At 35.6% G+C, this 13,106-nt stretch overlaps 1 protein-coding gene across 1 annotated transcript in view; it reads left to right on the plus strand.

Moving 5' to 3' along the window:
* ADGRV1 (adhesion G protein-coupled receptor V1) overlaps positions 1-13,106 on the plus strand; it is a 614,529-nt gene that overhangs the window by 91,985 nt on the left and 509,438 nt on the right. The window contains exons 17-21 of the mRNA XM_023215075.2: positions 102-368; positions 4,228-4,354; positions 4,962-5,179; positions 5,813-6,556; positions 10,458-10,831. Of these exons, the coding sequence (XP_023070843.1) occupies positions 102-368; positions 4,228-4,354; positions 4,962-5,179; positions 5,813-6,556; positions 10,458-10,831 (1,730 nt within the window). The remainder of the gene's footprint in view (positions 1-101; positions 369-4,227; positions 4,355-4,961; positions 5,180-5,812; positions 6,557-10,457; positions 10,832-13,106) is intronic.

Below are 13,106 nucleotides of genomic sequence, written 5' to 3' on the forward strand. Positions count from 1 at the left end.
ACAGTAGAAAGTGTCTCGGAGGGCAGGGAGAAGCACAGTGTGATCTGAAAATATGTGGTGGAATCAGAAAAGCTCACATATTTTCTTTGTCGATATTTCAGAACCTCGTGTAGTGAGGGTTCAGGAAGGTGAGACTGCCAACTTTACAGTTATCAGAAATGGATCTGTTGATGTGACTTGCACGGTCCAGTACGCTACCATGGATGGGAAGGCCACTGCACGAGAGAGAGATTTCATTCCTGTTGAAAAAGGAGAAACGCTCATTTTTGAGGTTGGAAGTAGAGAGCAGAGCATATCTATATTTGTTAATGAAGATGGTATCCCAGAAATGGATGAGTCCTTTTATATAATCCTCTTTAATTCAACAGGTAAGTAAATTATACTTTTTTTTTGTGGCATATCTGCCTCGGTGCTTTAATAAGATGAAATTAAGCACTATAGTCCAATAATGAGGACAAGTAGGGCCTAACTGTATTTGTACTGTTCAAGAGCAAAATTATTTCATTGCTTTCTTGAGAAATGGGGTGAAGAATATATGTGTTGAACCTTTATGTATTTTGTATACTTTATGACATCCTTTTTAACGTTTTCTTTACAATATGGCACGAATAGAAAATTCTGATATATAAGTAAGTGAATTCTTACAGCTAAAAGTAACAGGCCTTGGGAATATGGCTTCCCTAGGTATTGCCTGGTCACCTAGCGACTTAAGGGATAGGTATCCTGTAGCATTTTCTTTGGAGCAGGGGGCTGGCACACTTGGTTGGGAAGCTTAATCCTGTAGGCAGCTAACCTCAACTGTTTGATAGTTCTCTGGAGCCATGGCCAAAATGAATGACAATCTGCAAGGGAAAAAGATGTGTTCGTCCTTCTTCTCCATACTATAAATGAAACAGGATGTTTTCACCCTATTCTTTGGGATTTGAGAATGTTTTGGCTCTACTTTCTGTAAATTGGAAAGGCCTATGGCTTCTCTTGATACTTATTTTATTCTTTTAACAGTACAAGGAGTTTTTTTTTTCCTTGAACCTTTTGAGAGTAAGCTAAAGACATGATGCGCTATCAACCTAAATACATTAGAGTGTGTTCTCCCACAGAGATGCCCTCATGAGCTCTAACGTTTGCATCGGGGTGCCGTGATGCCCTATCTGCCACCCCCAGTGTAATGCCAATGTTGTGTTCCACCTTGTGCCCTTTGGACTGAAAGACTGAGGAAGAGAAAGAGATCTCTTAATTACTGTTTTAGCTGTGTCTTTCATTCTCCCCCCTTCTTGACTTTCTTCACTGCTGTCTCTCTTTCTATTCCCCTTCCTCTTTTTCTCCTTTTGTCTTTCTCTGTCTCTCATTTTTCACATAGCTTAACTAAGAAAACACAAAAGTTAAAACTGAAAACTATTATCCTGTGAGGAAAATTTGACTTTGTAGAATAAACCCACAAGGGCAGTTTCACAATTGCGAAAAACATGATCAGATCTTACGTAAATGAAACACATTTGGTGAATCTAATCGTCGTTCTAAAATTTAAATGAAAGGAGTTGCTACAGATAAAAATAATTTTAGTGAAGTAAAAGTGGAAAACAAAGTTTTACTGTGAAATACAGAAAAACAATGAAGGAATGACATTATTATTATTATAATTTTAATGGAGTCTCGCTCTGTCACCAGGCTGGAGTGCAGTGGTGCAATCTTGGCTCACTGCAGCCTCCGCCTCCCAGGTTCAAGTGATTCTCCTGCCTCAGACTCCTGAGTAGCTGAGACTACAGGTGCACACCACCATGCCCAGCTAGTTTTTTAATTTTTAGTAGAGATGGGTTTTCACCATGTTAGCCAGGATAGTCTTGATCTCTTGACCCTGTGATCCACCCGCCTCAGCCTCCCAAAATGCTGGGATTACAGGTGTGAAAAATGATATTATCTTAATAGAATTTATTTACTCTAGAAATAAGTTATTGATGACATATATTAACTTAATGTGATTCTGGTAAACATTTTTGTCTCAAAAATACCACTGTGGTTAAACTATCATTAGGAAAAAAATGCCAATATGGTTAAATAGTGAATGAATCAAAACATCCTGAACCTTTTGTAAAGAGTAGGGGAATTGACTTTTTTTTTTTTTTTTTTTTTTTTGAGATGAAGTCTCACTCTCTTGCCCAGGCTAGAGTGCAGTGGTGTGATCTCAGCTCACTGCAACCCCTGCCTCCTAGGTTCAAGCGATTCTCCTGCCTCAGCCTCCTCAGTAGCTGGGACTACAGGCTGGTACCACCACACCCAGCTAATGTTTGTATTTTTAGTAGAGATGGGGTTTCGTCATGTTGGCCAGGCTGGTCTAGAATTTCTGACCTCAAGCAGTCCGCCCGCCTGGGCCCCCCAGGATGCTGGGATTATAGGCATGAGCCACCGTGGCTGGCTGGAAATTGACACTTGAAAAAGAGGTTTAGTTTATTTTGTGAACTATGTCATTGGGAAAAAATATATATTAACATTTGATTTTGAGAGAAAGAGAGAGAGACAGGAAGAACACAAGGTGTGATTGGGTTACTGGCCTGAGGTATGTGTGCTACTTCATACTGCTGCTGCATTTGTCTTTAATATTTTTGCAGAAATGATGGCATTTGAGAATCTAATTACTTTAGTTAAGAAGGCTCAGATGACAAAATCCCTAGAACTTGTGATTTTTAAATACATCCTTTCTTAGCTCTTTCCTCCTTTTCTTTCCTCCTTTATGATGTTGAAACATCAAGGACTGGTGAGACCCATGATGGGACACTGTAGAGGCAGCATTTCTGACATGACCTAGTGCTGGCAGTGACTGTTTCTCCTGATACTTAGCATTTAGAGCATGTGCTCTGATATTGGGTCAAAGGATATGGCCATCCTTCAAGCCCTTGTTAAATATTGCCAGTTCGTCTTGCAGAGAAACAGAATGAATTCTCAGCACCACTAGGACATGTTGCATTACAAATGCACATGGTAATAGAACCCTGCCAAAATTAGGTTTTATTGTTTTTTATTCATTTTTGTTAGATTTTATTATATGCTCTTTATTTATTGTCAGCATTTTCTACACAATGATTTGCTATTTTTTGTCTTTTTTTCCGTTGAATTGTCAAGTGAAGTTGAGTACAGTTGTATAATTTTTTTTTTGATGAGCTGGTTTGCTATATATAATTTGTTTCTATAATTTTAGCTGTAGGTGTTATTGTATATATCTATTTTTGAAAGTGTTAGTTGCATCAGTTCAGCGATAAATAAATTCTGTACAACAGTTACTGAGCATCTATTTTTCTAGGGCATGGAATTGAATAAGAATCATTAGTCCAAGGAGCTTATAGTAAAATTGTGTGTATGTCTGTGTGTATGTATGTGTCCCAATATAGTATGATCATTGTTATGATAGATTGACAAAGAGCAAAGTGCCATGGGAGCACTCTGGAGAGGCACTTATCTTAACCTGGGGATTCAAGGAAGAATTCCTGGAAGAGTTGTTGCTTGAGCTGGGTTCTCAGGAATGATAAGTTAGGTGAATGAAGATGAGAAGGACTTTTGCTCCCCTGTGCAACAGCTGGAGTAAAGGTGAAGAGATAGACACCACAGGGAAGTGATGAGAGGAGACCTAATGTGTAGACAATAGCAGTGCCAATATGCTGTGCAAAGAACTGGAGTAGAAAGGAATCAAGCCCAGACCATGGAGATTGCTTTGTTCTATGTACAACCAGATCAAACTTTACTGCCTGAAGGCAGAGATGTAAAGGGAAACGCTCAAGCCAGTGATTCTAATGAACACAGACAGTAGTATTTTCTATTATCAGGTAATCCTTTATTATTTTTATGAAATAAAAGAATCCACCTAAGAAATTTGAAAATAGAAGAAATTATGTTTTTAATTTCTAATTAAGCTGTTGAAGCTATATTCCTTTTGTGAAGAAAAGTATGTTTTTCAATAAAATAGTTGACTTGTAACTAAAAAACAAAATGGAAACTATTTCATCTTGAAATTATGTAGGCATCTCTCTCTGTCTTTGTATGTATGTTTGTACATATGTGTGTATACATAAACATCTTTGGAAATATGGAGCAGTATTTTGCATTTATTGTATGACCTTCAGTGAGGAAATCCTCGCTGAAAATTTCAACTTAATTGTAAAATTTCTTAATTTAAAAACATAAATTTAATAGCAAGTTAGCTACTTCTTTGTTATTTTCTCTTTTCCACTTTTAATTTAGGTGATACAGTAGTATATCAATATGGGGTAGCTACAGTAATTATTGAAGCTAATGATGACCCAAATGGCGTTTTTTCTCTGGAGCCCATAGACAAAGCAGTGGAAGAAGGAAAGACTAATGCATTTTGGTAAGCATATTTAGATAAGGTAAGGTTAAAATTGGATGAAATAAAACCATTAAGTATGTGTGAAATTCTGAAATATTCCTTCAAAATTTAAAAATTGGTTAAGGATTGAGTAATTTCAAAGTTGGCAGTCTGAATGAGTGGTAAACTTTTTTTTTGCTGTTGCCGGTTATCTTAAAAAATAAATAACTTTAGCAGGTAAGTAGAAGTTATTCTCCCCACCTCCCTAATTCAAACTTCAATCATTTTGAGACTGAGAAACTTGAATTGTTGAAGATCTTCAGGAACTCTTCTCTCAGATGATATGTGAGTACCCCCACCTTGTACTTTGCTTTTGGAAAACTTTTTCCAACTGTCATTTAGTATTTTTTGATGGAGCTTAGAATTTATCTTTCAGTGAGGATTTTGAAGACAAGACTTTTAAGACTGGTTCTCTTTATTAAAGTTCTACCTCATTCTTCTCTTCCCATGAAATTCTTCATAGCTTGCCACACAGAACCAGCTGGTTGGTTTATTTAAAGATGATAGATAGTAAAAATATGTTTCCTTGATGAAGCTCTCATTAGAGTAAGATTCCCTACTTATAAATTTTCTTTAATTTATTTTGTAGGATTTTGAGACACCGAGGATGCTTTGGTAGTGTTTCTGTATCTTGGCAGCTCTTTCAGAATGATTCTGCTTTGCAGCCTGGACAGGAGTTCTATGAAACTTCAGGAACTGTTAACTTCATGGATGGAGAAGAAGCAAAACCAATCATTCTCCATGCTTTTCCAGATAAAATTCCTGAATTCAATGAATTTTATATTCTAAAACTTGTAAACATTTCAGGTACTGTGTTTTTCCATGTCTTATTTTATTTCCATGTCTTATTTATACTAAATTTTATATTTTATACTTAGATAATTAGAGCCATATACAAAATGCAATTGGTTTAGTATTTGTGTCATGACTATCTGATTTTAAATGTTAAAATACCCTTCTTGATTCAAGTGTTATTCTTAACATTCACTTTTTTGATATCTTAGTTTGGTTCAGTTTTAGGGATGGAGGCCTACATCCATCCTCAAACTTGCAAATAGACTTTCTCCATACCAGCTATACTATCTCCAACAAGATATTAGTGGAAGGTGGGAGGTAAGGATTCATGGTAGCTTAAAGCTTGGTCTTTGTGTCATAATTTAAACAATCAATTTTCACATCACTTTTGGTTTTAAGCACAGAATGAAACCTTTCTAATTCATATACTCTTTTCAGGCTTGACTGATTATCAATAAAATTATGCTGAACCAATATTATTTTATATCCTGCCCCTAAAATGTGGTGACAGCCACATGGTGACACTACTATCCATTGATAATCAGTAAATTATTTAGCCAGAAGTTTGCTAAGCAAATTCTTTTTTCTTTATACTAGAAAGTACTTGAAATTCTAATTTCTCACTCATAAATTTTCTTGTTACAGGTGGATCCCCAGGTCCTGGGGGCCAGCTAGCAGAAACCAACCTCCAGGTGACAGTAATGATTCCATTCAATGATGATCCCTTTGGGGTTTTCATCTTGGATCCAGAGTGTTTAGAGAGAGAAGTGGCAGAAGATGTCCTGTCTGAAGATGATATGTCTTATATTACCAACTTCACCATTTTGAGGCAACAGGGTGTGTTTGGTGATGTACGACTGGGCTGGGAAATACTGTCCAGTGAGTTCCCTGCTGGTTTGCCACCAATGATAGATTTTTTACTGGTCGGAATTTTCCCCACCACTGTGCATTTAAAACAGCACATGCGACGTCACCATAGTGGAACGGATGCTTTGTACTTCACCGGACTAGAGGGTGCATTTGGGACTGTTAATCCAAAATATCATCCCTTCAGGAATAATACAATTGCCAACTTTACATTCTCAGCTTGGGTAATGCCCAATGCCAATACGAATGGATTCATTATGGCGAAGGATGATGGTAATGGAAGCATCTACTATGGAGTAAAAATTCAAACCAATGAATCCCATGTGACACTTTCTCTTCATTATAAAACCTTGGGTTCCAATGCTACATACATTGCCAAGGCAACAGTCATGAAATATGTAGAAGAAAGTGTGTGGCTTCATCTACTAATTATCCTGGATGATGGTATAATCGAATTCTACCTGGATGGAAATGCAATGCCCAGGGGAATCAAGAGTCTGAAAGGAGAAGCCATTACTGATGGTGAGGGTTATCATTACAACTAGGACACTGAAATTTGAAGTTTGCAAAATTTTTCATTAAAATTTAGATTTTTAAAAAAATGCTAACATGTGTTTGAAAACTCTATTTATGCATTGGTTTAATTTATTTAATCAAAACTGTGTGCCTACCAAGATCATGATAAATTCTGTCCTGAGTGTTACAGAAATGAATCAGAGTTTTGCACTTGAAGAACCTGTAATAGGCACCAGCAGAGCAACGTGTGATATATCACGATATCTTGTAGGAAGAAAGAAAAAAATATGAAAGAGGAACATTTGTCCTTCTGTGGGTAGTAGGAGAGATGGGAAGTCATATTCCTGGCAGAGGAATGAGCAAATGAATAGAAATGTGAAACGGCATGTTGTACCTGGGGAACTGCTGCTAGTTCAGTGTTGCTGGAGGTAGAGGGTGGTGCGTGTGAAAAGAAAGCAGGAGAGAAAAATCACAGTGAAAAGTGATTATGGATTTATACTATTAGGAGGTAACTTTGTGCATTCTGTGGAGTGCTTTGAAGAGATAATCTTGCTGTCTTTAAACTAGATCATATGCTGATTCCTGAAGAAGCACATTTGTGTGTGTGTGCACACAAATACTGGTTATCTGCATTATAGTCACCATTTCCTCTCAGCCCCTCCATCCTATGATTTTGTTCCTTTTTATATTTAGTGGAAGATAGAGTAGAGCTTATATGGCTATAGTTTAATAGAGTATTTTTCTCTGAACCTCTTACGTTATTTATTTATTTTCTCCCAGAGCGGGGAAAAAAGATAGGCAATGAAAACATGCACATATCTACCAATTTCAATCCCGTGGATTTTGCTTACAAGTGCTTTGTGGTATTATCCACTTTTTGGCTGTGTGAATACCTGCAAGTATCTGTTAGCCTTGATTCTTTTGGTGATGGTACTGGTGGTGGAATGAGAATGGAAATGATTGGGGGAAGTGGGAGCTGGTGTTTTTTCCTCTGGCTTACTGCGAAGGAACTTGTTATTTTTGTAATTTGTAACTTGGAAAGATAATTTTTAAAGTATATATAAAGTTATTGAACTGTAGTGCACTTTATGTTATAAAAAATATAAAAGTATGCATATTGTAAATGTACAGATAAATGAAATTTTTAAAACTTAAATTAATCAGTTTCAGCACTCATGTAATCAGCCTCCAGACCAAGAAACAGAGCATTCCAGAAGCCCCCTTTGACTCTTCTCCAGTTGCTAACTCACCATCCTTCCTACTTACTATTGGCATTTTTAAGAGCTTAAGATTCACTTTTCCTATTTTTAAATTTACATAAATAGAGCTGAACAATATATACACTTGAATGTCCAGCTTCTTTTGCTCAGTATTGTTTGTGAAGTTCATCCATATTTTTGCCGGTTGTAGATATTCATGCTCATTACCATATAGAATTCTCTTATGTTACTATAACACAATTTATTAGTGCTACTTTTAATTTCTGTTTGGGTTGTTTTCAGTTCTATTACATGTAGTACTTCTATGGATACTCTTATACATGTTTTTTGATGAACATATGCCTGCCATATGCATTTCTGTTGAGCACATTCCTGGGGATGGAATTGCTGAATGACAGTGTGTGCAAATATTCGGTTTTAGTAGATAATGCCTATCCATTTTCCGAAATAGTTGAACCTAATTACACTCTCACCTCTAGTGTATGAGAGTTCCACTTCATTAATGCTTAGCTTCTTCCATCTTTACTTTTGGTTTGTAGTGGTATCTCACAGTATCAAAAAAGTGTATTTTTAAAAAAACAATTCTATGTTCAATATAGAAAAACTGTAAAGTACACATATACAACAAATATAGAAATCATTTACAATAAAAATCATTTACAATAATTACAAGAATCATTTACTGTCATTCAGAGATAGCCACTATAAACATTAAGCATACTGTTAACATGTTCATATACACACACTACATACATATTTCACAATTTTTCTTCTTTATTGTCAAAACAATACAGGTGTATTCCATGAAATTTGAGAAGTACAGAATAGCATTAAGATGCAGAGTGAAAGCTACCATATTCCCTCCATGAACCACTGTAACATATTGGCATTTTTATAACTTTTATTTTGAATGATTTAGCATCGTAACTTTAGTAGTTAACACTACAAGTAGAGAAATAATGATCACGTTTGTTCCAGAGAATTAGTCATAGAAGCAAAGTCCTTAGAATCCTCAAATTTGTATAGTGTTTTACATTTATAAGGCATTTTCCATACATTACCTAATTTGTACTTCATAATAATTCAATTTATTAAATAGAGGTAAGAGTCAGTAAATAAATTCGTTAGCATCACACAGGCAATTAATAGAGGAACCAAGACCTGAAAATAAGCCTTTAACTCCTAGGTCAATGTTCCTTTTAACATATCATAGAAACAAAACCAAAGGAGATGTGATCATTTCTATAACCTTGACTCCAGATAGTATCCTAACAGTGATGTGGTTTTGTGAGAATCAGGGGAACTTGAATCATTTTAGTTGCCAGATAATTCAGTAGAAGAGACGACAACATAGGATTTCCCATCCAAAGTGGAGCTCCAGTGAACAGGTATTTCTGGTTTGCTGGAAAGGAAGGTGTTCTCCGTAGTCGATATGGGAGCAGTCATGGCAGTAACATGCCAGACACTCGTGACTACCCTGAAAGCCGTCTGGGTGGAGATTTGTGAAACAGCCTCCGTTGAGGTTATTGACAAGAAATATTGTTTGTACTTTTTTTTTCCCAGAATCTCTGCCAATATCTCATCTTACCTAAAGATCTTACATAAATATCTTAGTTGAGTTATTAGAGTACAAACAAGTAAAGAAAGGAGAACTAGTGGAAGCGTGAAAAGGGTTGTTATTGAGATATAGTGACACAGTTGGGCTGCATGTTATTATTATTTTAAAAAGTCCCCAAGACTTACATACAATGTTTCTGAGAAGAAATATTTCTATTTCTACATCTATTCTATTAGTTGTTTGGATAGAGAGATGTATTTGTCCTGTAGAAATACTTTTTATGAATTCTCACAACTTTTAATTCAATGAGTGTCTTAACATATCAAGCCTTGAAGTTCTTAAATAATAGTATAATACTGAAGTTTAAAAATTGTGATAAGGCTAGGTGTCGTGGCCCATGCCTGTAATCGTGCCTCAAGCAATCCTCCCATCTAAGCACTTTGGGAGGACTGCTTGAGGCCTGGAGTGTGACATCAGCCTGGAAAACATAGCAAGACCCTGCCTCTTAAAAAAAAAAAAAAGAAAATTAAAAAATTAGCCAGGCATGACAGTGGACTCTTGTAGTGACATCCTCGCTACTTGTTAGTCTGAGGTGGCTGGATTGCTTGAGCCCAGGAGTTTGAGGTCACAGTGAGCTGTTACCATGCCATTGCACTCTAGCCTGGGTAAAAGAGCAAGATCTTGTCTCTGAAGTAAATAAATAAATAACTTAATTAATTAAAATTGTGATGAAATTAAACCCATTTTTAAATGTGCAAGAGTAAATTTTAAAATATCATAGAATAAATTTATATCTAAATACACACATGCACATACATGTATACATGTTCAGAGACTGTTTTCTAGAAATGTTGACAGACTGATATAAGTTACCTTTAAGGATATCATCTAATTTGAAGATAGTTACCAATTCTTTTAGTACAAAATATCATAAATCCTAGTGATTATGGATTCCTTTTTAAAAATCATAATAGAAGATAATATCCAATTCATTGTATACTAGTTACGAAAAAGTTTTATTTATCCAAGAATATCTTTCAGTAAAATTGGCTTACTTTCTGAATCACACTTAATTTTAGGACAGGACACTTGAAGGTATTGTAGCATTTACACTTGTCTCTAATTTCAGGTCCTGGAATACTGAGAATTGGAGCGGGGATAAATGGCAATGACAGATTTACAGGTCTGATGCAGGATGTGAGGTCCTATGAGCGGAAACTGACACTTGAAGAAATTTATGAACTTCATGCCATGCCCGCAAAAAGTGATTTACACCCCATTTCTGGATATCTGGAGTTCAGACAGGGAGAAACTAACAAATCATTCATTATTTCTGTGAGAGATGACAATGATGAGGAAGGAGAAGAATTATTCATTCTTAGACTAGTCTCTGTATATGGAGGAGCTTGTATTTCTGAAGAAAATACTACTGCAAGATTAATAATACAAAAAAGTGACAATGCAAATGGCTTGTTTGGTTTCACAGGAGCTTGTATACCAGAGGTAAGTAGTGAGCTTGGAGAATTTTGGAGTTAAAAAATTCATTGTAGGTGAATTTGTTTGGGACTCGGCTTTCTTTCTTTCATTTGGTAAGACTGGTTGCGCATCTACTCCAAGTCCAGAAGTATGCTAGGGCCAGTGATTGCAAATATAAATTACAAAATTCTTACTCTTAGGAGTTCACCCTTTGAATCAACTTAATGAGCTGATAGAAGTAGTAAGTTAGCAAATGAAACTTCAGCAATTTGCCTTAAAGTTAATGCTCTTCAAAGAATGCATGTTTATATTCCACCTATTTATTTTTTGGCTACTGTTTTGGATGCCATTTAAGTGAATGAAATAATATATATTGAAAGCTTGTATGAATAATTGTATTTGCAACTTTATTAAAATATGATTTTTTGAGGTTTTATTTTTTTACTTGTGAAATGTACTTGAGTAGTCAGTTATAACATTCTTCCGTGTTGGGTGTAAATGCCTTTCTTATCAACCATCTTGGCCAGCTTAATTCATTAGGCTGTCTTACTGTCCTTATCAGTTCTTTCCATGTTTTCGAAGATTTGTAATCATCTTGGTTTCCTGTTCAGTAATGTGAGAACTCATGAAACTACTTCCCAGGTGTTGTGTGTGACAGCAACAGCTTGGTGGCCATGAAAGAATGCCAAGGAACAAGAGTCTTTCTTTTTGCAGTTGATTCTAATTGGTTTAGAAGGGTGTGTAAGTAAATTGAAATGATTTTTAAAAAATGGATGAGTAGAGTTTGAAAAAAAAATCTAGGTCATAGACTCATTCTAGATTAAACTGGGATGCCTGCCTCTCTGGAGTGTCTTTCTTGCCACTTGAGCCCTTTGGTTTAGTGACAGTCATAAGAGATCTTCAAATAGTGTGATTTTTTTTTTTTTTACATCAGAAATAGAATATCCTAGACTAGCAATAGCAAATGTCATACAAATCTACAACTTGAAAAAGAAAGCTGTTTACATATAGTGGATAATGCCTTTAAATAAGTATTCAGCTATCAAAGAACTTTCACATATTACATTTTATGCACCTTTCTGATAATCCATAATATAGGTGCAATATTAACCAGTGTGATAGTGATATTAACCAGTGTGATTATTTTGTATAATTAATGTATGTCAACATTTTGAAGATCTATATAACCAGTAACTAATATTTTTTAAGTAATCAATGCATATTGTTGCAAATCGTGCCTGAGTAAAAGACTGTTTCCAAGTACAAGGTAGACCAGTGGATTTTAAAGTACTAGAGTATGTTTCCAGGTTGCAACTAAATGCTAAGAAACTGCCACTTGTCAAATTTTGGATTTTGGTATAATATCAAGGAAAAATACCCATAATTATCGGAAAAGACTAGTAAAATCCTCTTCCTTTTCCTGTTACACACATGTATATATAAGGCTGGATTTTCTTTATACCCTTTAACCAGAGTAAAAGATAGAAACAGACAGGCTGGGTGCGGTGGCTCATGCCTGTAATCCCAGCACTTTGGGAGGGCGAGGCGGACGGATCACGAGGTCAGGAGATTGAGACCATCCTGGCTAACACTGTAGTTCTTTCCCATAAAATATGTTGTTTATGTGAGCATAACATATTATTGCTGTCTTAAAATGAGTTATCAATCAATATTTCAATTTTTTAGTTTTTCATTTGTACTATGGAAAATATTAGCAGATTTTAATGACATCAACAAAAAGCTCTCTGGGATTCTCAGTAGTTCTGATGTGTACAGGAGTCCTGAAACTAAAACATTTGAGAACTGCTGGTTTACTCTGTGCTTGTAATTATCTTCAGAGTTTAAATTTTATGATCACTTGCCTCATTTTTAGAAATAAAGACTACAGCCACTTCCATAGATTCTTCTCTATTATGTTGTTGCAATGACATTGACAATTTAACTTTAAAAAAAAATTCCTTCAAAATTTTTGAGTGCAGTAGAGACCCTGTAAAGACTCTGGGCTGGGCACGGTGGCTCACACCTGTAATTCTAGCATTTTGGGAGGCTGAGGTGGGAGGATCTCTTGAGCCTAGGAGTTTGAGAACAGCCTAGGCAACATAGTGAGACACCCATGTTTATTTTAAATGGAAATAACAATTTTACAAATTTAAAATAGGCCTTCTGAGTTATGTTATGTTTTTACCTTTTTTTAGATTAATATGACATAAAGTAATATTAAAGTTAAAATGATAGCATAGTGAAATCTTAAATAGTGAAAATATGTAGACTATGGCATAGCTTACTATTTAGCACATTGAAA

Source organism: Piliocolobus tephrosceles, chromosome 4, assembly GCF_002776525.5.
Source record: "Piliocolobus tephrosceles isolate RC106 chromosome 4, ASM277652v3, whole genome shotgun sequence".
Lineage (NCBI taxonomy): Eukaryota > Metazoa > Chordata > Mammalia > Primates > Cercopithecidae > Piliocolobus > Piliocolobus tephrosceles.